The following is a 20,928-nucleotide window of genomic DNA, read 5'->3' as shown; positions in this document are numbered from 1 at the left end:
CAGTCACCTCCTGCTTCACTTCCAGTGCCAGTACTCACCCTGGGGCTGAGAGGACCATCAAGGGTCCTGCACACTGCCTGTAAGCCTGAGCTCCTTGCCTCAGTTTCCCTGCTTGACAAGCCAGGGAAGACCCCAGACATGAGGTATAGGGAGCATGAGGGCCGTGAGAAACTTGGCAACAAATACAGCAGCATGGACACAAACAGGGGGTTTCTTCCCCATCTCTCCTCCCTGAGGTCACGTTCTGTAAGTAGGGCAGAGTCCATCCCCACACAGCACCTTTCCTGGCCCTGCCCTGAGCTTTCCTGCCATGTCCCTCATCACCATTTCAACAGAAACACTTTGCTCTCCAGCTGGAAGCAGTTAACAGTAAAGTCAATGCAAATGCTGCTCTGAGCAGCTCCAACACCCATTCCATGAGCTGCTCAGGGACAGACCTCCCACGTAACCTCAGCTCTGCATCCAGTAGCTTCATAGGGAAGATTGATCTGCCCTGGCTCACCCTCAGCTCCTGATGAGCCCTATGGATGTGGTGTAAGCAGGGGTGTAGGTGGAGGACAGGCTCAGGTGCACACATGGTGGCAGAGTCCCACGAGTGCCCTCTCCACACCTGGCTGTGGCCGCTGCTGGAGGCAGAGCCTTTCTGCGTGAGGAAGTGACACTTCCCCACCTCGTGTGTGCCCTGGGACATCACAATAGCTCTGCCTCAAGAAGGACTGCTCCTCAGAGGTCTGATGCAGCCAGAGTCCCTGGATTTGCAGGAAGCTGCCACGTGCATCCAAGCAGATCCCACCATGCTGCGCTGGTGCCATCAGCGGCCTAGCCAGCTCACAAGCACAAGTGCTCTGGGAGAAACAGATGACAGAATAAAGGGTAACTTTCCATTCCAGTGCCCCCAAAAGGACATTGTAATTTCCATTCCCTGTGTCATCTTGCTTGCTTGGTTATGTGGCGTTAAATTAGGGCTCTGGTTCAGTTACGGCTCATTACAGGCCTGCGTGTGGCTTTGTTACAGTGGGCTCACAAGCACCAAAGGAGCTGAGCCAGTGTGAAAGTCAAAGTTTTAGGGACAGTTTAGGGACAGACCAGGAGCTGAGCCTTGCCTGTGACTGGTGAATTCAGCAAGGCTTAGTCACAGTTCCCATGGGCCTGCAGGACATCAGGCAGGGTGTGTTCCTGACCCTGCCAGTAGAGGGGTCAAAGGACTTGGGATGGAGATGGATTGGTGGCTTCATCATCTTCTCTTCCCATCTGAGGAAAGCAGGTGCCTCTTTTGCTGTCCTGAGGACCTTTGCGTGGTGCTGTATGTGACACAGAGTGCCAAAGAGAGGAGTTTGAATGCTGTAAGACAGCAAAACAACTTTTCTGCAGAAATAGCTAGGTCCTGAAATACCTCCAGCAGCTGTGTTTATGCCAAGGCTCTCATTCAGAGATGCTCTGCTGTGATGTGGGCCATTATTACAAACATCCCTTGCAGTGCCCAGACCAGAGCCCCAAATGGTGCTGCTCACCTGTTGGCATTAACACAAACCAGCACTGTCCCACCATGCAGAAATGGACTCTGTAAATAAAAGAACCTGGGCTCATCCCAGTGCTCAGAACAGCAGTGGGGCTGTCTTCTTGGGGGCAGAGGGCTTTCCAAATATCCCTGTCCCCATCCTCCCCCCAGGACTGCTTTCATCTCGGCAGTGTCCTCTGGCAGCTTAGGAAACCTCTGCTCCACCGAGGTTGTGCTGGGCTGGGAGGAGGAAGGACACAGGGAGGGATTCCCCGGGGACTTCCCCCGTTGTCATCACTCGGCAGTGCCCGCGTTTGCTGGAGACACGCAGTGAGATCCATGCGGGATAACAACTTTCCTGGTGCTGAGTGCTGAAGGGAGGGTGTGTGTTTGTAATTGCTGTGCCCGCGGCCATTAGCGGGGCTGGAGAATTGATCTGCTCTAAGTGGGGAGAGAGGAAAGCTGGCAGTCTCCTTCCTCCGACGCTGAGTGCTGCCCCTCTGGCCTTGTGAGAGCACGGAGAGCAGAGGATGTTCTTTGGGGATGCCAAGAAGAGCCAGTACAGCAGCTTCCTGCAGGCTGCCTCCAGGCGTGGTCAGGGATGTTCCCTTACCTTTGCTCTGCTGTGGTGCTGGAGGCCCATTGCCACCTCTCCTGAGCCCACCTGCCAGGCTGTGCCAACCCTCCTGCTCACCTGTGCTAGGCAGCTGCTTCCTGGGGTGCCCAGAGCCATGCTGCACACAGAGGAGCTCCCCAGCCCCAAAGCAGGGGTGTCCCACCAAATCCAGAGGCAAGGCGAGATCCAGCAGGCTGGCAAAGGGGAAGGCTGTGACTGAAAGGCAACACTGCATGATGGAAGTGGTGACTGTGGGGATGCTGCTTTGGAGAAATCCCATGCCATAGATGCTCAGCTGCAAGAGGGCTTGGTGAGCTCAGTGTAGCTTGGAAAATTCCTCTACTGCAGATGTGTCTTATGTGATGTGAACCTGGGGAGCCTAAGCCCGGTTAATCACTTTCCCAAAGTGCCAGAACTCTGTTGAGAGCCATGCTGCAGCCCACAGCACAGCAGAAATATGTTCTGCCCAAAGCACTAGTGGAATTTGTGCCTTCAGCAGGGACATCATCCTCTGCCAGGCCTGGAAAGCTCCTGCTGCACCCAAACAAGAGAGGGCTGAACTGGACAGGCTCTTTTCTTTGTGCTATGTGATTTGAACTGGGCAGGCTCTTTCCCTTGCGCTATGTGATTTTTCTCGAGATGTTGGTAGTTTGCTTTAGCACACAGGCAGGGAGACCCTGGGATGCTTGGGACAGGTGCTGGGGGAATGTGGGAAGGGCTTGTCCTCCTTGCCTGTGCTGAGGTGTGCATCAGGGCTGGCACAGAATTGTGTCCAGTCACAGGAGAGCCTCAGTGAGGAGTTAACAGCACACCTGGGAGCTCTGACTCACTTCTCCCCACCAGGTTAGGGGCTCTCAACACCCAGCTGCTCTCCTGGGAAAAGCCATTTGGGTGCAAAAGGGATTATCCCTGCTCTTCTGGCTGCCGTTGCCCAGAAGCACCTGCACGGGATGGGCATGGTGGAGCTGTTTTGGGAGGTCTGGAAATCTGCACTGCTCTCACTGCCCTAGCACTCTTGCATACCTGGCACCTCTTGGGGGCATAGCTTAGAGGATGGTCCAGTCCCATGGGGCTAAGAAGGTCTAGGAAGAGAGAGGCAGAAAAGGCTTTGAGTCACTGTGGATCAATAGATCCACTATCATTCCCATCCAAACACTTCATTAGTGTCCTTTCCCAGCTCATAGGAGCTTTCACACATCTCACGGCACCTTGGGCTTGAAATATGAGGATAAGCAGGTGCATTCCCCCGTGGATCAGCCTCCAGTAAGGGGTGAGAGCTCAGACACAGCCCTCCCTGTGTTGGATCCCTCCTCATCCCTGCTTTCCTCCCTGCTCACAGTTCTATCCTGCTTGGTCTCTTTGCAGGAGAAGAAAGGCCAGGAGGTGAAGAAAGGTCCCGAGGAAGAAATAGCAAAACTGGAGAAGCTGCTTAGCCTGGTGAGACAGCCAGGGAAAAAAGAAGAGGAGTGAGAGGGGGGAATGATGACTCTGTGGGCAGCCTCTGACCAAACAAGCTCGGCTTTGATCGGTGGCTGCTTGGCATGCAAGCCACGGGCCCCTGCTGCCCACTTTTTGCACAGCGGGAACACTTTTCCTCTAGGCCTGGACAAATAAACCGAGGTGCTGGGAGAGCTGTGGTATGCAGTCATGTCTGGCTCGGGCAAATCTCACCATGCTTGGCCCTCCAGAGCCACAAGGCCCTTGGCTTTCCCAAGCCTTGACTGGGCTTGCACCAGATGAGAGCCCTGTGGAGGGCAGGAGGGGGCCTAGGAAAACTTCAGGGCTGCAGCTTCACGGCAGCCAGTCCCACTGTGTGAGTGGTGGCCAGAGAGACTGAGCTCTGAGCTGTGAACGCCCTCCCCCAGGCATTTGTGCAAGTCAAATAGAATGGCGCTCCTGGATTTTGGGGTGAGGGGTGGCAACCTAAGCCAGAGGGTGCCTGGAAACGGGGCCTGGTGCCCCAGGACTGTGGGAGAGACATTCCATGCCTCCAGACAGCAGCACATGGCAGCAGCTGCCAGTCCCCAGCTGTGGGAGGCTCACAGCTCCCCTCTCCCCAGGGGCCTCAGCGTGGGGCTGGGGTGCCTCTGCCCAGCTGGTGCCCACGGAACTGCTGGGCAGCAGGGTTTGCAGAGCCCGCCACCACTCTGTGTGCAGCAGAGGATCAGCTGCTGCGGTGGCAGCAGGAGCAGCAGTGGCCTCACAGCATGCTGATGAGCGGTGGCTGTCACCACCAGATCTCTGTGCACAGCTCCCAGGCCTGGGGAGCAAAGACGCCAGACAGGTGTGGTGGCAGGTGTCCTCCATATGCTCAGCTGGCCTGTCTCCCACAAGCATCCTTGGAAAGTGAGGCCACAGCTTGGAAACTCTGCGTGCCTCTGGCACAAAGGTTGGGGAGTGCTCTCTGCTGACTCCCATGTGCCCCAGGCAGGAAAACCCAGTCAGGTTTCACCCAGCATTTAAAAGCCACAGACAGATGTGGACATGAGCCCTTCCTTATCACCATCCCTGAGCAAACCACCCACAGTCCTCTGGACACAGTCCCCAGCCCTGGGACAGCCATTCCTCAGCCCTCCAGGATGGCAGGACATTCCACCTCCCCCCAAATTTTCCAGGTACTGGGTAGAGCTCAGAGACACAAGGTGGGTCCTACAATCTGTTTATTAGTCTAGTAAAAACAAGGCTGCAAAGGGATGTGTTTGCTACACCTGACACGGGGAGGAGCCGCAGGCCCTGCCAGGCCTGGCCAAGCCTCTGCAGGACCCCGGGCTGGCATCCCTCCCACCCCACCCTTCTGTCCCCTTATTGCAGTGGCCATGCCAGCGGTGTCTGTGGCTATTGCTCGGCTCTAGGAAAGGCAAGGCAGAGCCCTCCAAAACCCACAGCACCCACTGGCAGGGCGGGGGATGCAGCTGTCAGGCTTGCAGACAAGCCAGATGACAGCATCCCTCCCCACAGAGCCACTGTGATCCCCAGGGAACAGGCAGGGTCAAAGAACCTTCAGAGCTATTTGTCCAGGCACCCTCATCTCCCCAGGAAAAAGCCACACCAGGCTGCTCTCAGCGGGATCAGGGATGCCTGCAGGGGCACGTCTGCTGCTCACAGGCAGGGTGAGTGCCACAGCTGACCTCGGCTGGGAGCAGGCAGGGGGAGGGCAGGGACACGCACCCAGCGAGGAGGAGGAGGGTGGTTTGCCTAGCAGCGTTGGTGCTGATGCTGGAGGGGACTGGCAGACAGGCCGGGGATGATCAGGCAGACCATGCAGGCCCTCTTGTGCCTCATTAAATCCGCTGCTCGGGCAGACATCTGCCAAACGCCCCCCTGAGGCTGAGGGCACATGGCACCCAGGGCCACCCCCAAGCTTCTGGGCTGGTGACACCCTGCTCTGCCAGCAGGGCTGGGGCTGCTCAGGTTTCCCTGGGCACACCCAGCCAGCCTGCACTTGTGCCAGCCCTGCTGCCTCCCCTCTCCAGGCCCCCAGCCCGCTTTGCTCAGGTCTGTGACAATGTTGCCACTGTCCCAGGCCATGACCACCAGAGAAGAGCCCACAAGCTCTTCCCAAATGAGGGGTGCACTCGAAGACAGAGCTCCTGCTGTGCTCACTGACTGCTGGGACAGGCATGACTGTCCCTGTAGCATATCCCCATCAGTTGTCTCTCTATCCCCATCATCACTGTGGGCACTCGCAGGAACTTCACACACCAAAACCACAAAGGCAAAGGACTGTGCCCCCTGTCACAGCCCCTGCCAGTAGCTGGGTGTCCCCTCAGCTTTCATCGTGCCTGATCCAGCACTCAAGTCCCAGCACAGGCATCCAGTCTGGCACAGCTCCTTCGGCACAGCCGGATACCCCAGGCAGATCAGGGCTGCAGCAGGTACTTCTCTTCGTTCCTTGACTCATCCACATCCGAAGCCGGGGTCTTCTTGGGACATGAGGGGGTCCTGCAGGCTTTGCAGAGGATGAGGAACAGGATGAGGATGAGCAGCGCAATGACACAGTTAAAAGAAATTGCCACGATGGCTCCGGTGGAGAGAGCAGCCGCCATGGCCACGGTCCCGCGGGGATCGGCAGGGCCCACAGCCCGGTCTCACGCTCGGGATGCCAGGGCAGTGATGGAGCGTGCAGCCTCCACCTGCTGGCATTGGCAGGGGACAAGGGGGACGGCCGTGGTGCTGGCGGTGGGACGGGGATGGGGCCAGGCCGGCAGCAGGACAGTGTCACCCCGTCACCTCGGCCGCTCACAGCTGTGTCCCGGGCTGCACCATGCCACCGGGAAGCTCTCTCTCGGCTTCCCCTCCTCTGGCAGGGCAGTGAGGACACAGGGATCACTGTTCTCCCTCCAGCACCTGGAAGAGAGAAAGTCACAGTCACCGTGGCATGAAGGGACAGGCTCTGCGATCCCCTCGGGCTGGGCTGGGGGGTGCCAGGGGACAGCTGCCCCAGGGCCCAGGGGGCTCCGCTGGAGTTCGAGATGGGCAGCGGCTCCCAGGTCAGATGCTCTTTGGCGGACATTTCCAGCACCCCATTCCAGGCCTGGCTCTGCCCCTCATCCCCCGCACGGGCCACCAAGCTGGAGGTGTCCCCAGTGGGAGACCCGTCACCTCATCCCGGCCCAAACGCTGCTTCCCGTGCACTCCCGGGTCACTCCGGACAGCCCTGGCCCCGCTCCGATCCCCTCTCCATCCTCCAACTCCTTTTCCTGCCGGCGGGACGCCGCTGCCAGGTCCCGCATCCAGAACGGGGCCGGGGGCAGCAGGTAGAGGAACAGGGCAGCCCCGATGAGCTCTTTCCCGGGGTCGGGCAGAGCCCCGGCTTCGCCTCTGACCCCCGGGGCCTCTGACCCCCGCCTGCCGCGGAGCGGGACAAGCACGGAGCTCCCGGAACCGGACAGCAACAGGTCCCACCAACTCCGCCCTCCCGCCGCGGAGCCCCGGCGTTACCCACCTGCCTCCGCTTCTCCCCCGGGCTCGGACCCCGGTGCCGGCGGGAGGGCGGGCGGCGCTGCCGGGGCCGGGGTCCCGCTGGGAGCGGGCTGGCGGCGCGGGGTGCGGGCGCGGAGCGGCCCCGGCGCAGCCCCGGGAGCGCTCGGAGGCGGCGCGGTCCCGCCGCGGCCGCCCGTGGGTGCCGCAGCCCCGCGCGCCGCCCGCGCCCTCCCGCCGGCACCGGGGGGCGGGCCCTGCCGCCGCCCCGCCCCCGTTTCGCCATTGGTCAGCCCCTCCGCCCGCCGCCTATGATTGGCCAAACACCTCCCTCGGGACACGCCCCCTCGCCCGGCTCCCACGTGAGCGGCGGGGGGAGAACGCCGGGTAGCGCGCGCTCTGCCGGCCCGGCCCGGGACCCGGCCCGGTACTGCCAGCTGTACCACCTGGTACTGCCCCGGTACTGCCAGCTGTACTGCCAGCGGTACTGCCCCGGTACTGCCAGCTGTACCACCTGGTACTGTCCCGGTACTGCCAGCTGTACTGCCAGCGGTACTGCCCCGGTACTGCCAGCGGTACCACCTGGTACTGCCCCGGTACTGCCCCGGTACTGCCAGCTGTACTGCCAGCGGTACTGCCCCGGTACTGCCAGCGGTACCACCTGGTACTGCCCCGGTACTGCCAGCTGTACTGCCCCGGTACTGCCCCCGTACTGCCAGCGGTACTGCCCCGGTACTGCCCTGGTACTGCCAGCTGTACCGCCTGGTACTGCCCCGGTACTGCCAGCTGTACTGCCCCGGTACTGCCAGCGGTACTGCCAGCGGTACTGCCCCGGTACTGCCCTGGTACTGCCAGCAGTATTGCCCCGGTACTGCCCCTGGTACTGCCAGCAGTACTGTCAACAGTACTGCCCCAGTAGTGCCCCGGTACTGCGAGCACAACTGCCCCTGGTAGTGCCACCGGTGCAGCTCCGACACTGCCCCCGGTGGTGCCCGGACTGGCCGCGGTGCTGCCCTCCCGCCGCTGCTGGTGCACCCCTGCCTCTGTCCCGCTGCTCTGCCTTCCGAGCCCGGGCCACCGGCTGGGTCTCCGTGCTGCTGCTGCCCTGCCCCTGCACACACACACACACACACACACATACAAACACACACACACACACACACACACACGTGCACCTGGTCCCACACACATCGGGGCTTAAGGTTGCTGAGGATGGACTCGCCAGGGCTGGGCTGGGTTCCCCACCTGGGTCACAAGGGCTACAGGCAGGCAGGGGTGCACTTGGACCCCACGATAGTCCAGGGAGAGGAGGGAACAGGACATTTAGGGAAAATCAGTACCTGGGAATATGAGCAAGATCACTGGCACAGCTGGCTTACCGCAGTCCTGTCGGTGGGGAAGCTGAGGTACAGGGCAGCCTGACCCCATGCACAGCTGCCAGCTTCCACATGGGCACTGGAGCCAGAGAAGCCCTCGTGTGGAGCTTCACCCCAAAGGAGGGGCACTCCTCCTGAAGGGCACAGGTGTGGCACCCAAAGATGTCTGGGAGACAGGGGGAGGGGCTGGAGGGGCCCTCGGGGAGCTTCCTGGAGACCCGCAGGGATCAGCACCTGCAAATGCTCTGAAAAACCACATCCAAGCGCCACATATGGCTGGTGACACAGATGCACAGCAGTGACACCGGGGTCTGTGGCAGACAGGCATCATCACATGGTGTGGCTCTGTGGGAGAAGAGGCAGCCAGATGAAGGATGGGTGAAGGGCAGAGCTGTAAGGGAGCTGGGACATCTCTCTGGTGACCCAGACCCACGGGCTTGATGGTTGGGTAAAGCTCAGTCCTGAAGGGAGAGCCACCAAGCCAGCTGAAGATAACTTCCAGTGAAACAAAAATAACAATCACTTTGCAGCTTTGATGAGGTGGCTTTAAACGTGCCACAGCCATGAGGGAGGGTTACACAGGCTGCCTGAGGATCTGGCTCTCGGCTCTCTGCTAAGAGGGTGTTTTGAGTAAACACATACACATTGCCAGTTGAAATGTCAGAAGCCATCTGATCAGACACTCGAGCATCTTCCTTGGCATTTATGGCTAATCTGCTAATTAGTCAAGAAAAGAGGTCTCCTCCTTAGATGTAAGGGAGCAGCAGCTGGGAACAGCGTGAAGATTAAACAGATTAACTCTGCCCCATCCCTGGGACTCACATCTGCCAGCACAGCAGAGAGGCCCAAGCATTTCCCTGACTCCCTCCAGGTAGTGGGGCAGGAAGCAGTGAGCCCTCCAGAGGGGGGAGGAGGCGTGCAAGCCTGGCACAGTCCTGGCTGCTCGTTTGGATGCGAGGCAGGTGTCTGTGCACCAGGCAGGCTGCTGGAGTCTTGTCTGGTTGCACAGGCAACACACTGCACCTCTCAGTTCAGTAAAATCTCTTCTTTCAATGATTGTGCTGCTACCCTTTAACTGACAGTGCAGAGCGCTGGGTCCAGCTGGAGCTCACCGCACAAGCAGCGACACGGGAGAAGCGCGTAGGACAGGGAGTGCTCCGGACACGTGAGCTCTCGAGGTGAGAGCTCAGCCTGTCACAGAAACAGCCCTTCTCTCCAGCCCAGAATCACTGACCAGACCTGCTCCAGGAGGGAAAGTACTGGCACAAGAGAAGGCGATCCATCCTTTGCCTCATTCAGCACCATTCAGGACGAGTCTTTTTGAGGCTGCAGTTCCAGCCAGTTTACTAAAGGAGGGAAAAAAATCAGCAAAAAACTTCACAGAAAAGAAACAGAACCTTGCTTTATTTTGGATGTGAAAGGAGGTTATTATTTGGATATTAACCTCCACTTGGATCAGAGTTCATTTACAGTCACGCAAGGAACAAACAGTGCAGCAGGAGGGCTGGAAGAGCAGAGCTTCAGCCAGCAGCCGCAACCCCACCACCAATGCTTACAGGGTGACCTCCAGTGGGATGAGTAAGACATGACAAATTTCCAAGTTACACGAACTTACATCTTTATTTTAAAGCCATCTTTGTGCATTATCAAGGAGCAGAAAGGGGAACGAACAGGATCCTTTGGAGCTTCCCATTACCACCACCCCAGGACGGCTGCAGAGCCACAAGATTTCAGGCTGGTTACAACGTGAGTCGACTGCTGCCTGTTTGGAGAGAGAACCACAACCACCAGCTCTGCTGAGCCAAGGAGTTACCTGCACATGATGCCAGACAGAGCTGCCTCCTGGCAGTCCTACATTCAACCCCCCGACAGGCTCAGCAGAAGGACTCTTCAGGCACAGAAATGGCTGGCCCAGCCCTGTGCCCTGCTGTCTGTACACTCATGAGCGCGGGCAACATTGGCAGCTCCCCCAGGGATTCCACATCAGGTCCTGTCTCCTCTTTGTACTGGTCAGAGCAACCTGCACCTGGCACACAGACAGATGTCTGTCCCACTGCCCGGGCTGCTGCACACCCAGGCACCAGAAACCTCACTGGGCTAGCAGCCCTTTGCTGGAGCTCACTGACAGCACACCAACAGTTCTTGCTCAAGAAGAGGCAATTCCCATCCTCCATCATCCCCTAAGGAGTACAGCCCGGCAGCCTCTGGCAAGGGAACTTGTCAAAACCCATTTTCAGACAGCCAAGATCACACCCAGTTGTAACAGTCCACTCCTCCTGCCCTCCCCTCACACGTCTGTGAGCCCCGTGTTCAGCAGCAGCTGTGCAGCCACAGCCCCGGCCTGGTTTCTGCAGCTCCCCCGACCCATGCATGGAGCTGCTGCCTCAGGGCCCCCCCGGCACTCCCCCGGTGGAGCGAGGGTGCTTCCCCGTGCTGGCAGCTCCTCGGCCTCCACCCTGCTTCCTTTTCATCTGGCCCTGCGATTCCGCTTTCAGCGTCTCAGTCCAGAAGGCATCGAAAGATCCCGGGGCCTGGTACCCCGGCTCCTGAGGGTCCAGGGCATCTTTGCTCAGCAGGACACAAATGGCAGGAATGTTTCTCTTCACTGTCAAGGCATCAAGGCCTGCCTCAGGCACAATGGGCTCCCAGATTTCTTCGATCTGTCTGAAGAGCACTTTGGTGATCTGGTGCAGCTCCTTCAGCCTTCGTTTCATGATTTCCACGCAAGTGATGGTCTTGCTGACGGCCTTGCCTGAGCCAGTGAAAAGAATCTGCCTCACCGAGTCCTGCTCCATCTTGCTCATGGCATAGCCCATCAGATTCCTAATTTTGCTCCCATCCTTCACCTTCATTTCAATAATATCAGCAGGCAGGTCAGTGAAAGGAAGAGGACAAGGTTTCTCCACAATTTTGGTCTTCTTATAGTTCTCCATTCTGCAATGCTGAAAAGGAAAACAGACCCATGAACACCCAGCCCATTGTAAAGAAACTCTCACCACAGTTAGCTACAACCTTGCCTCTGAAGGGCACTCTGAACAGTCAGGGTTGGGAGTCCTGGAAAGGCATAACCACAAGATTAGCCCAGTCCTCATAAGGACATACCTACAGTACGAATGTTACCACAGGGCAGCCTGAGCCTTGGCAGGCAGGCTGTGAAAGAAACAGCTTTACTGTTGTGGGCCTAAGTAAGGTGACATGGAAAACACTGCCTTATCTCAAGAGAAGACAGAACAAACAAGTGAGATGGGGTGACTAAGAACAGAACTCGGGGATGCTGGCCATAGCTGCACCAGAACATACACAGGATGAATTCAAGAGCAGTTTATGTGCAGCACCTCGTGTACAAATATAGGCTCATGGGGACCAGGCCAGCCCAGCTGAGAGTAAAACACTGAATGTCACAAGGGAGATGGCAAGCCAAGGATTGCAGGAATAAAAAAAGCTTTCCTCGAGTAAAAGACAGAAAGCCCAGGTCTCACAGCTGCCGTCTCTGCCAAGGCAGGTGCCATCCTGACCTAAGTCTGCTTGACTCTGTGCAGGGCACGCCACGTCCCCACGGTACAACTCAAGGTGCAGAAGGTCGCCGTACTTTGTCACCGGCAGGCTCCGCACTCCCGCTGCATCCAGACCCTGCACCCCGCACCCCATCCTCCTCAGGGACACGGCAGCGCGGAGACCCCCGCTCCAAACCCTGGGAGCACACGAGGCCCTCACCCCCACACGGCCACCGCCGCCATTGGCGCCGGGGGGCCCGGGGGGAGCCGGGCCGCCGCGGTGGGATGCGGGAATGCCGGGGTGGGAGTGAGGATGCCCCGGTGTGGCGTGCGGAACCCCCGCTCACCTGTGCCCGCCTCAGCGCGCCCTCCGACACAAGATGGCGGCGGGCGCCGGGCGCGCGCAAGCGCGAGGCGAATGGGCGGATCTGGAAATGGGCCACGCCCACCAGCCGCGTGACTGGGTGTGCCGTAGTGGGCGGGCCTCGATGCGGCCCCGCCCACCGGGCGGTCCCGGGGCATCCCCGCTCCCACGGGCACATCCCGCTCTCCCGGCACCGGGCACGGAGTCCCTGTGCGCACCCACGGGCACATCCCGCTCTCCCGGCACCGGGCACGGACACGGCGTCCCTGTGCGCTCCCACGGGCACATCCCGCTCTCCCGGCACCGGGCACGGACACGGCGTCCCTGTGCGTACCCACGGAAGGCCGAGTGTCAGCTCCCAGCCTTACCTGAGCTCCCCAGGCAGCTGCAGGGAGCGGGGGTTTTCCGCAGGCCTGCAGCCCCACTGTGCTTTGACAACCAGCGAGGTTGTTGATCAGGGAGAGTTCAGGGACCAGTGAACTCTTCTGGGATTCCTGGGGGGATTCTGCCCCGTTCCTGCCGGACTCCCAGGTCACACTCAGCTGGGCAGTGTCTCACCAACCTGAAGGGTTTGAGACCCTTGCAAAAGCATGGCCTTGGAAACTCCATGTTACAGCCAGACCAAGCAAGACATGGCTTGTGCCTCTCTCTGGAGAGGGAAAGAGCCAGTACGGCCTTGGCTTGCAGCAGCCTCAGGAAAGCAGAGGCAGGATAAAGGCAAAAGCTGCTGCCTTCTCTCAGCACAGAGATGGGAGAACAGCAAGGCAGAAAAGATTCATAAGACCAGATTGCCCTGGGCACAGGCAACTCACATGAATAGGAGTGTGGGGCAGAGTCTACACAAGTGTAGGACTGGAAGGAATTTATCCGCCCTTGGCCCAAGCCTGAAAGGAACCACCGGCCACCTCCTGGAGGCTGCCAAGAGATCACTGCCTGGGGAAAAATCCCCATTCTGTGCCAGGAGCAATCCTCACACCCAGAGAGAAACAGACAACCCAGTTAGCGTTTCAGGACTTTACTATGGCCCACAGGAAGCACAGAAATCGGGTTTTTAAATACGTTAAAACCGAGATGCATTTCAGAGAAGTGCAAGATTTGCAAACAGTGGCAGATTAAGGAGCAGTGTGGCTTCAACTAAGGGCTGGCAAGGCTCTGTACAGAGCTGGGTGCCCCAGGGTCCTTCCTTGTCACTTCAGCATGCTTGTGCCAAGCGGGAAGGAGCTGGGACCAGCAGGATGCAAGCTGTGCCACAGGAGCCCTGGGCAAGCCAAGCTCCCAGCTCTGCCATCACTCAGCCACAGGTTTTGCTTGCTTGGCCACCTCCAGACGTGTCAGGATTTCATTCCACTGCACAAACTGCTTGGAGAGAAGCAGGGTCTGAACAGGACACTTAAGGAAAGTAATGTGGAAACTGTGAGGAAGAAACCCAGGTCAGAGCATCCTGACAGCACCATTACAATCTTGATTCCCTGGGAGGGCCCAGGGCACCAGGCTGTTGAAAGCCTACATGGATTCAATCCACCCAGTGGCTGAGCCACTGCACAGCACCGTACACCCACGGGAGTCCAGGAGGCACTTGTGAACACCACATACCACTGCCATGCAAGGGCTTTCTACACAGCTTCCCTACCCACTGTGGCTTTGGGATGTGCCTCTGCACTGGGATCCTACACAGGTGTCACCACATCAGAAAGGCTGTTAAACCCCAGGCTGTAGATGCAACAGGATCAGCCAGGGAGGGGAAGGGGTCAGTTCAGGTGCTCCAAGCCCAAAGTTCAAAGGATACCATTTTGTTGTAATCCTCAAGGAGTGTCTTGACACTGTCAGTGAGATCGTGACGCTTCTCCTGCAAAGAGGGGGGCCATGGTGCATGAGCAATAAATGAGGTGAAGGACATTTCTCCCTTCCCAGTCCATGACAGCACAGCAGGAAACTCATCCAAGGCCAGCACTGAGATCAGTGCTCAGGCCCTGGCTGTGGATGCTCACTGCAGCTGGACAGGTTTCCACAATCAAGAGAAAGGTGACAAACACTGGTCCCATGAAGCAGCAAAGACCCCAGGTTTGCACTGCTGCCTGTCTCTCCTCAGTATCCAGGCTTTGCTTGCTCCAGAACAGAAACTCACAGCAAATGCTGAAAGAGACCACTAGGAACTGCCCAGGCTACTCACTGCCAGCTCCAAGAGTGCTTATAGAGGGAGGGAAAGGGTGAAGGGACAGGGTGACAGTGTCAACATTCCAGAGAGTAGGACACTGGAGGAGAGCAATGCCTCACCTCAGTGTCTCTGTAAAAGGGGGAATTCAAGATGAATAAACCCACTGTAACTAACTACGTGCCACTGAAAGCTGTTTTGAGCAGGGTTATGGTGGGCAAATTTCCAACTTGGACTCAATTCACAGAAATCCTTTTCCCCCTTAGAGTACTTAAACTTCTTTAAGACTGTGCTATGAATATTCAGATTGCAAAAAAACTGCCATAAACGAGCAACTCAAGCAATTACAAATGCAGGGGTGTCAGTACAGCCACTGGCAAAACGTTCCTAGGCCCTTCTAGTCAATACTGACAGGAATATTGACGGTACCTGCTGCTGTATGTGGACCTGTGAGAGCCGCTGCAGTTTGGCTGCGTGGTCAGGAACCGCTGGAAGCACAAAGGAGAAATGACTTTGGGTTGTTTTACAGCACATGGGAACAGCTCCCAAAGTACAGCCCAGTCCTCCTCCATGAGCACAGCATGGCAGAACTCCCTTCACTGAGTGCAAGTATCCCACAGGATTAGAAAAAAACTACTTAATTACTCTGTACGTGGCACGACCTCAGGGATGCCCACAGTGAGGGCTACTCAAGAACCACATCAGACTAAACCACCTGCCAGGAACAGAGATGTGCTGGATGTGAAAGAGCTCACAGGAAGGAATGACCTGCCAGGCTCCATTTTCTCTGCCACAGTGCTCTCTCTAGCCTGCTCCACAAGCTCTATCACCTCCTTGTCCCTGCAAGGGAGGCTGGAGCAGCCTGAGGCAGGAGCAGACCAAGTTTGTACTCAGTTTACTCTCACCCCACTAAGCTGTCCTCTTCTCCAGTCCCAGGTTGAAGACAAAAGAAAGCAAGCAGGACAGGCCACAGCTCAGCAGGTGGCATCTGCAGCTCCAGCTTGCAGAACACGCATACCTTGGATACTGGTGCTGTCCAAGATGGGCTGGAGGTTCTTCACCTGCTCCAGAAGGGCTGCACGGGCAGGAATGGCCTGTTCCTCTGGTTGGGGGGGACAAGGAGCAACATCAGTAAACACAAAACACTGCTCTGGCTTTTCACAAATAATGGCAATTTTTCCAGCTTATCTGTCTTTACAGAAAAGAGCTTGTTCATGATTTTATTTACACTTTTGTACTGCTCATCCCTGGGTATTGATTCACACCAATTTCATGCTGGAGAATCTCCACCAAGTTCTAATAAGAGGACAAGGAGTACGGGTACAAACTGAAACAGAGGAAATTTAGGCTGGATATTAGGAAGAAATTCTTTACTGTGAGGGTGGCGAGACACTGGCACAAGCTGCCCAGGAGGTTGTGGATGCTCCATCCCTGGCAGTGTTCAAGGCCAGGCTGGATGGGGCTCTGAGCAACCTGGGATAGCTGGGGAGGTGTCCCTGTCTATGATAGAGTGGGATGGGACTGGATGGTCCTTAAGTTCCCTTCCAGCCCCTTAACATTCCATGACTCCATGGAATTCCATTCACAGATTGCACCACTGCAGATTGATCAAATTCCTCAGGTCAGGAGAGAACAAGGTTAGGAGATGTCAAAACACACCCAAATGTCTTCTGTTTTTGTCCCAGCCTGGAGAATACTGGAAGTGGGGTGAGGAAACCATTCTAGCTCCAGCTTTTCTTATTGGCCTTTGATTAATTTGGAGCTACAGTGGGTGATCAATACAGGAGAGATCAGAGCTGATAAAAGTACAACATGGCTGTGCATGAGGGAGCACTGAGGGAGGCAGACATCCCTGTACAAACCTCTCTCTGACACCTCCATGGGGCGTGCTGTGCCACATCTTTACAAGTGAAGAAAAGAAATCCATCCTGACCCATCTTAGGTAAAGGACACTTTTTTGCAGTGCTACAAAAGCCTCCTGTTTCCCTTCATTTTTTCATGCCATACCTGCCAAGATGAACTGCAGCTTCATAGTGTCTGGAACAGCCATCCTGTCAATGTACTGGGGGTCAAGGTATTTTATTACATCTTCAACTGGAGGGATAAACAGGTTGGAGACAAAAAGTAGGGGAGATGTTACGGCACTCATAAGAGCAGCTTCCCCTCCCTGTATGTATCAGATTACTTCGCAGACTGCTTACATAGCCACCTTTTTTCTTCCCAAATTAATTAATTTCTATGTGACTTTGGAGCTCTGTGACCAAGAACTGACAAATGGCTCAAGCCAGGAAACACTGCTTCAGGGACAACTGGAAATCTTGCTTTTTGTCTGGATAACAATTATCAAAGGTGAGTGAAATCTGCTTGCTCCCACCCTCAGGACAAAATCAGCCAACAGCCCCCCATCATGGTCCTTAAAATCATCCATAAATACATGGTTTATTCTTTTATACCGAGTAGCCACTGCACAGTTGGACCACAACGACCCTCTCTGCCCCTCCTGTGACAACACAGAGCAAAGCCTGGCCCACAGGCAGCTCTGCAGGATAAAGCAGCCCCCAGTTTGGAGGCAGCTCCCCAGTTCTGCCCACTGAGTGTGAACTTTATTGCTCCCACCACACAGAGAGGGCAGAGTTACTTCAGCATGCCCAAGAACTCCAAGTGCGCAGGAATTCATTTAAGAAGCTCATGCTCCAAGAGCCTTCAGAGGCTGCACTTCAGGCAGAGCAGATCCTGGCACTGACACGGGCAGATGGAAATTGAGCAAATAACAGCCTCCAGCCGCCCGTTTCCCACCCCCGACTGCTGAGCTGCAGGATCGCGACCACAAAAACCTCTCCCAGTTACTTATTTCTGTGCCAAACAAACTGAAATAAAGGCCCAAAACAAACAGGTGTGGGGAAGGTACTTTTGTTTAGAGCAGCGAAACGCTTCGGAGCTCCCCCCTCCCGCCCTCTGCAATCCTTCCCGTTCCGCAAGAGCCGCTCACTTTTCTTAAACAGGATTTTGATCCTCTCCCTCTTGCCGGCGATATTGTTCAGCGCCACCTGCACCTTCACCAGCTCGTCCGCCACCTGCACAGGCACAGAGGGAGGGGACGGCGCTGTCAGGCCCCGCCGGGCAGCGGCACCCCAGCCCGCGCCGCCCTGCACCAAACGGCCCCCGGCCGCCCTCCGCAGCTCCCCCCCGGCACCTTTCGCGGCGCGCAGCCCCCGCCGCCGAGGCCGACGCGCTGCTCCAGCTCCTCCAGCCGCCACTGCAGCCGCCGCAGTTCCGCAGCGCCCGCCGCCATCTTCGTGCCGGGCGGAAGCGGCCGCGCCTCACTTCCGGCGCGCCCGGCTGTTGCCATGGCGGCGCGTTGCTAAGGACGGCGGTTGCCATGGAGACGGGAGGGGAGGCCTCGTCTGGCGGAGCGGGGCCCTCTCAGAGGACGCGGCGCGGTCGATGGCGATTTGCACTGCAGAGCGAGGCGTGCAGCCCTCCCGCCGCCTGGGAGGGCAGTCGATGGCCGCTTCATTCCTGCGCGGTCCTCCAGGAAAGAGGCGCTGGGATGTATGAAAAGGAATTGATGTAGCGATCCGTGTGGATGCGGGCCCTTTGAAATCCGGGAGGTTGCCGCCGGCTTTCCCCCAGGCCTCTGTCTGCCCGCGTTCACCTTTCTGTTATCGACTGCCACAGGTGACACTTGCGAAGAAAAGAAGATCTAATGAATAGTGCAGCCAACCCCAACCACGCCGCTGCCTTCAGCTGGCACTCACAATTACATGGGTTTCTGACAGGGATGAAACTAATTCATAGTAGCAGCATCTGCCACAGAAAAAGTCCAGAGGGTTTCCCAACCGCAGAGCAAGAAGTGTCTTAGGGAAGACTGCGGCCAGAAGGTCAATGGAGGTGATCCTGTCCCTCTACTCAGCCCTAGTGAGGGCACATTGGGAGTGCTCTGTCCCCTTCTGGGCTCCTCAGCACAGAGAAAACAAGGAGCTACTGGAGAGGGTCCAGCAGAGGCCACAAGGATGATGTGGGGTCTGGAGTATCTCTCTTCTAAGGAGAGACTGTGGGAGCTGGGCCTGTTCAGTCTGGAGAAAAGACTGAGGGGATCTCATAAATGCATATAAATATATCAAAGGCTGGTGTCAGAGGGGATGGTGCCAGGCTCTTTGCAGTGGTGCCCTGTGACAGGATGAGGAACAATGGCCATAAGCTAAAACAGAAGGAACGACCTCATTATCCTGAGAGTGACAGAGCACTGGAATGGCTGCCTAGGGAGGTTGTAGAGTTTCCCTCTCTGGAGACATTCCAACCCCACCTGCGCATGTTCCTGTGTCACCTGCTCCAGGTGACCCTGCCTTGGCAGGGGGGTGATCTCCAGGGGTCCCTTCCAGCCCTGATGATTCTGCATCATTTCATCATCTGCATCAATTCACCTGATTTTGTGAATTTTCAAAGGACGTTCTGATGTCATCCTCTGTATCTCAGGGCTCAGCCCCACTATGTACAAATGACTTCAGCAGTGCCAGGATGAACATGGGCCCGGGTATTGCACTTTCATGGCCCAGGCACCAGGGAACACCACGTCAAGGTTCCAGGCCACTCTTTAGACAAAAACCATCAGCTAGCAGCAGGTATTTTGCGAACATCACTGATAATGTGGGCTGCATGGCTTTGGGGAACCCTCCCACTAGCCTTTGCTGAAATCAAAACCCACTGTGCCCTGAAAAATCGTTGTCCTTTCAGGTACATTCCTACTGAGCATTGCACAGGATGCAGGAGGGAGCTGTGGGGTGGCCCAGTGCCCCAGCAGCCCTCACACCCCCCCAGATCCCCTGCAGGAGCTGTGCAGAGCACTCAGGCAGCAGGAGAAGGCTGAGGCTTCGTGTGCGCTGCCTTTTCTTCCCAGGGATCGATACCTGGGATCTTCAGAGGGCGAGGAGCTGAGCTTTGTTCCACAAAGGCGACAAACAGAAACGGCTTCATTAGCAGGAGCGCCCGGGGGCTGCAGCAGGGGCCGGGGGCTGCAGGGGGGCAGGGGCTGGGCACACAGCCATGGCCTGTGCTCAGAGGGAACCAGCCATGCCGTGGCCTAGGCCCAGCACGATGGGTGATGCCCCAAACACACAAATGCCTGTACTAGAGGGTCCCAGACCACCCAGCACCCTGAGCTGAGGAACTCAGGCAGTCCTGGGCCTCAAGCACTTGGTGGGATGGGGGCTTTGGGACTGTCCCCATCCACCCTTCAGAGTTCCATCCAGTTTGCAAGCCTTGGAAGGGTGTGACAGTGTTCACAGGGGTCTCAGGATGAGGGAAGAGATGAGAATGCTGACTCTATGTTTCAGAAGGCTTGATTTATTATTTTATGATATTATATTAAAACTATGCTAAAGGAATAGAAGAAAGGATTTCATCAGAAGGCTAGCTAAGAGTAGAAAAAGAACAGAATGATAAAAGCATATGTCTTGGACAGAGAGTCTGAGCCAGCTGACTGTGATTGGCCATTAATTAGAAACAACCACGTGCGACCCATCACAGATGCACCTGTTGCATTCCACAGCAGCAGATAATTATTGTTTACATTTTGTTATTGAGGCTTCTCAGGAGAAAAAAATCCTAGGGAAAGGATTTTCCAGAAAATATCAGATATTTTCAGAAAATATCATGATATTTTTCAGAAAATATCATAGCTACAGAAAGGAGCTGCAGCTGCAGAACTGATTGCCCACAGCCCAGCACATGGAGCCTGCTTCCCTGCTCCTTGGGAATGAAAGCAGGCCTTTGGCCACATCCCCATCCCTGGAACATTCAGGGGCACACTGATTCAACCACTTGCCCCCGGCCCAGTGCTGCAGCAGGATTCAATGTTCCATCACCCGGGCTGGATTGTCCCCTCATCCTCCACCTTCTCTCTCCTGCTCAATTACAGTCCCTGCAGGACGTGGGGGAAGCAGGCATCAATCAGGGCTGGTTACTCAGGTGACAGCAGCTGTGTCCCCGAGCTCCCCAGGGAGCACGGAAGCACACATCACCCTCTGAGCCCGGTAATGAGTGGGGACGCGGGCCCGCATGTGCCCTGCCGGCTCCCTGGGGCTGCGCTGCTCGATGAGCCGCGGCCAGCACTTCACAGCAGTGCAAAGGGACACGAGACCCCAATTAAGGCTGCATCAATCCCACTCCAGCTCTGCTTGGTACGCTCACAAACAACCCCCCCGCCCCCTGCACGCACACACACACGCCCCCCTTGTTCATGAACCTTCCTCCATCCCCGGTGGCCCAGAACACAGGGGTGGACCGGCCAGATCACCGCTCCTCTGCAGGGATTCTGTGTCACCCCCATGCCCTCCCAGCGTGACACCGCCAGCTCCGTGTCACCCCCGTGTCCCGAGGCTGGGTCCGGGGCGGGCAGCGTTGCTGCAGCACCCTGGACAGCGACAGCTCTCCCCGGGTGGGCTCGGGGTCCGGGCTGGGGGTGTCCCCTTGCCCTGGGAATGTCGGCGGGACTCTGGGTTGCGGCTGT

General features: G+C 57.0%; 4 protein-coding genes across 5 annotated transcripts in view; 1 reads left to right on the top strand and 3 right to left on the bottom strand.

Annotated features, from left to right (window-relative positions):
* The window catches only part of DNAI1 (dynein axonemal intermediate chain 1), a 137,164-nt gene extending 133,419 nt beyond the window's left edge, over positions 1 to 3,745 (top strand). For both annotated transcript variants that reach the window (XM_030968793.1, XM_030968791.1), the window contains one exon: positions 3,480 to 3,745. In XM_030968793.1, coding sequence (XP_030824653.1) covers positions 3,480 to 3,584 — 105 coding nt within the window. In that variant the 3' untranslated portion in view covers positions 3,585 to 3,745. The remainder of the gene's footprint in view (positions 1 to 3,479) is intronic.
* Positions 3,746 to 4,757: 1,012 nt separating this feature from the next.
* On the bottom strand, positions 4,758 to 7,155 carry ENHO (energy homeostasis associated). The gene is made up of 2 exons (XM_030968841.1): positions 7,060 to 7,155; positions 4,758 to 6,461 (listed from the first exon to the last, which is right to left on the bottom strand). Exon 2 carries the CDS (start codon positions 6,158 to 6,160, stop codon positions 5,975 to 5,977), a length of 186 nt encoding a protein of 61 aa, XP_030824701.1. The 5' UTR covers positions 6,161 to 6,461; positions 7,060 to 7,155; the 3' UTR covers positions 4,758 to 5,974.
* Positions 7,156 to 9,816: 2,661 nt separating this feature from the next.
* Positions 9,817 to 12,619, bottom strand: RPP25L (ribonuclease P/MRP subunit p25 like). The gene is made up of 2 exons (XM_030968772.1): positions 12,252 to 12,619; positions 9,817 to 11,352 (listed from the first exon to the last, which is right to left on the bottom strand). Exons 1-2 carry the CDS (start codon positions 12,444 to 12,446, stop codon positions 10,795 to 10,797), a joined length of 753 nt encoding a protein of 250 aa, XP_030824632.1. The 5' UTR covers positions 12,447 to 12,619; the 3' UTR covers positions 9,817 to 10,794.
* A 648-nt stretch (positions 12,620 to 13,267) lies between these two features.
* On the bottom strand, positions 13,268 to 17,739 carry DCTN3 (dynactin subunit 3). The gene is made up of 7 exons (XM_030968311.1): positions 17,614 to 17,739; positions 17,410 to 17,494; positions 16,428 to 16,514; positions 15,439 to 15,522; positions 14,850 to 14,908; positions 14,055 to 14,114; positions 13,268 to 13,645 (listed from the first exon to the last, which is right to left on the bottom strand). Exons 1-7 carry the CDS (start codon positions 17,710 to 17,712, stop codon positions 13,556 to 13,558), a joined length of 564 nt encoding a protein of 187 aa, XP_030824171.1. The 5' UTR covers positions 17,713 to 17,739; the 3' UTR covers positions 13,268 to 13,555.
* Between the last annotated feature and the right edge of the window lie 3,189 nt (positions 17,740 to 20,928).

The sequence above is a fragment of the Camarhynchus parvulus genome, chromosome Z (genome assembly GCF_901933205.1).
Source record: "Camarhynchus parvulus chromosome Z, STF_HiC, whole genome shotgun sequence".
Taxonomy (NCBI): domain Eukaryota; kingdom Metazoa; phylum Chordata; class Aves; order Passeriformes; family Thraupidae; genus Camarhynchus; species Camarhynchus parvulus.
This window is presented reverse-complemented; position numbering and strand designations above follow the sequence as displayed.

What these genes read in the sequence shown, in the direction of transcription:
- DCTN3 (XM_030968311.1), bottom strand. Translation starts at nt 17,712, where the DNA reads ATGGCGGCGGGCGCTGCGGAACTGCGGCGGCTGCAGTGGCGGCTGGAG. An exon ending in GGACAGCACCAGTATCCAAG is followed by an intron (nt 14,909 to 15,438) that starts GTATGCGTGTTC and finishes TTGTGCTTCCAG; the next exon opens with CGGTTCCTGACCACGCAGCC. An exon ending in AGGTCCACATACAGCAGCAG is followed by an intron (nt 14,115 to 14,849) that starts GTACCGTCAATA and finishes CCCTCTTTGCAG; the next exon opens with GAGAAGCGTCACGATCTCAC.
- ENHO (XM_030968841.1), bottom strand. Translation starts at nt 6,160, where the DNA reads ATGGCGGCTGCTCTCTCCACCGGAGCCATCGTGGCAATTTCTTTTAAC.
- RPP25L (XM_030968772.1), bottom strand. Translation starts at nt 12,446, where the DNA reads ATGTGCCCGTGGGAGCGGGGATGCCCCGGGACCGCCCGGTGGGCGGGG. An exon ending in GCGCGCTGAGGCGGGCACAG is followed by an intron (nt 11,353 to 12,251) that starts GTGAGCGGGGGT and finishes TTTCCTTTTCAG; the next exon opens with CATTGCAGAATGGAGAACTA.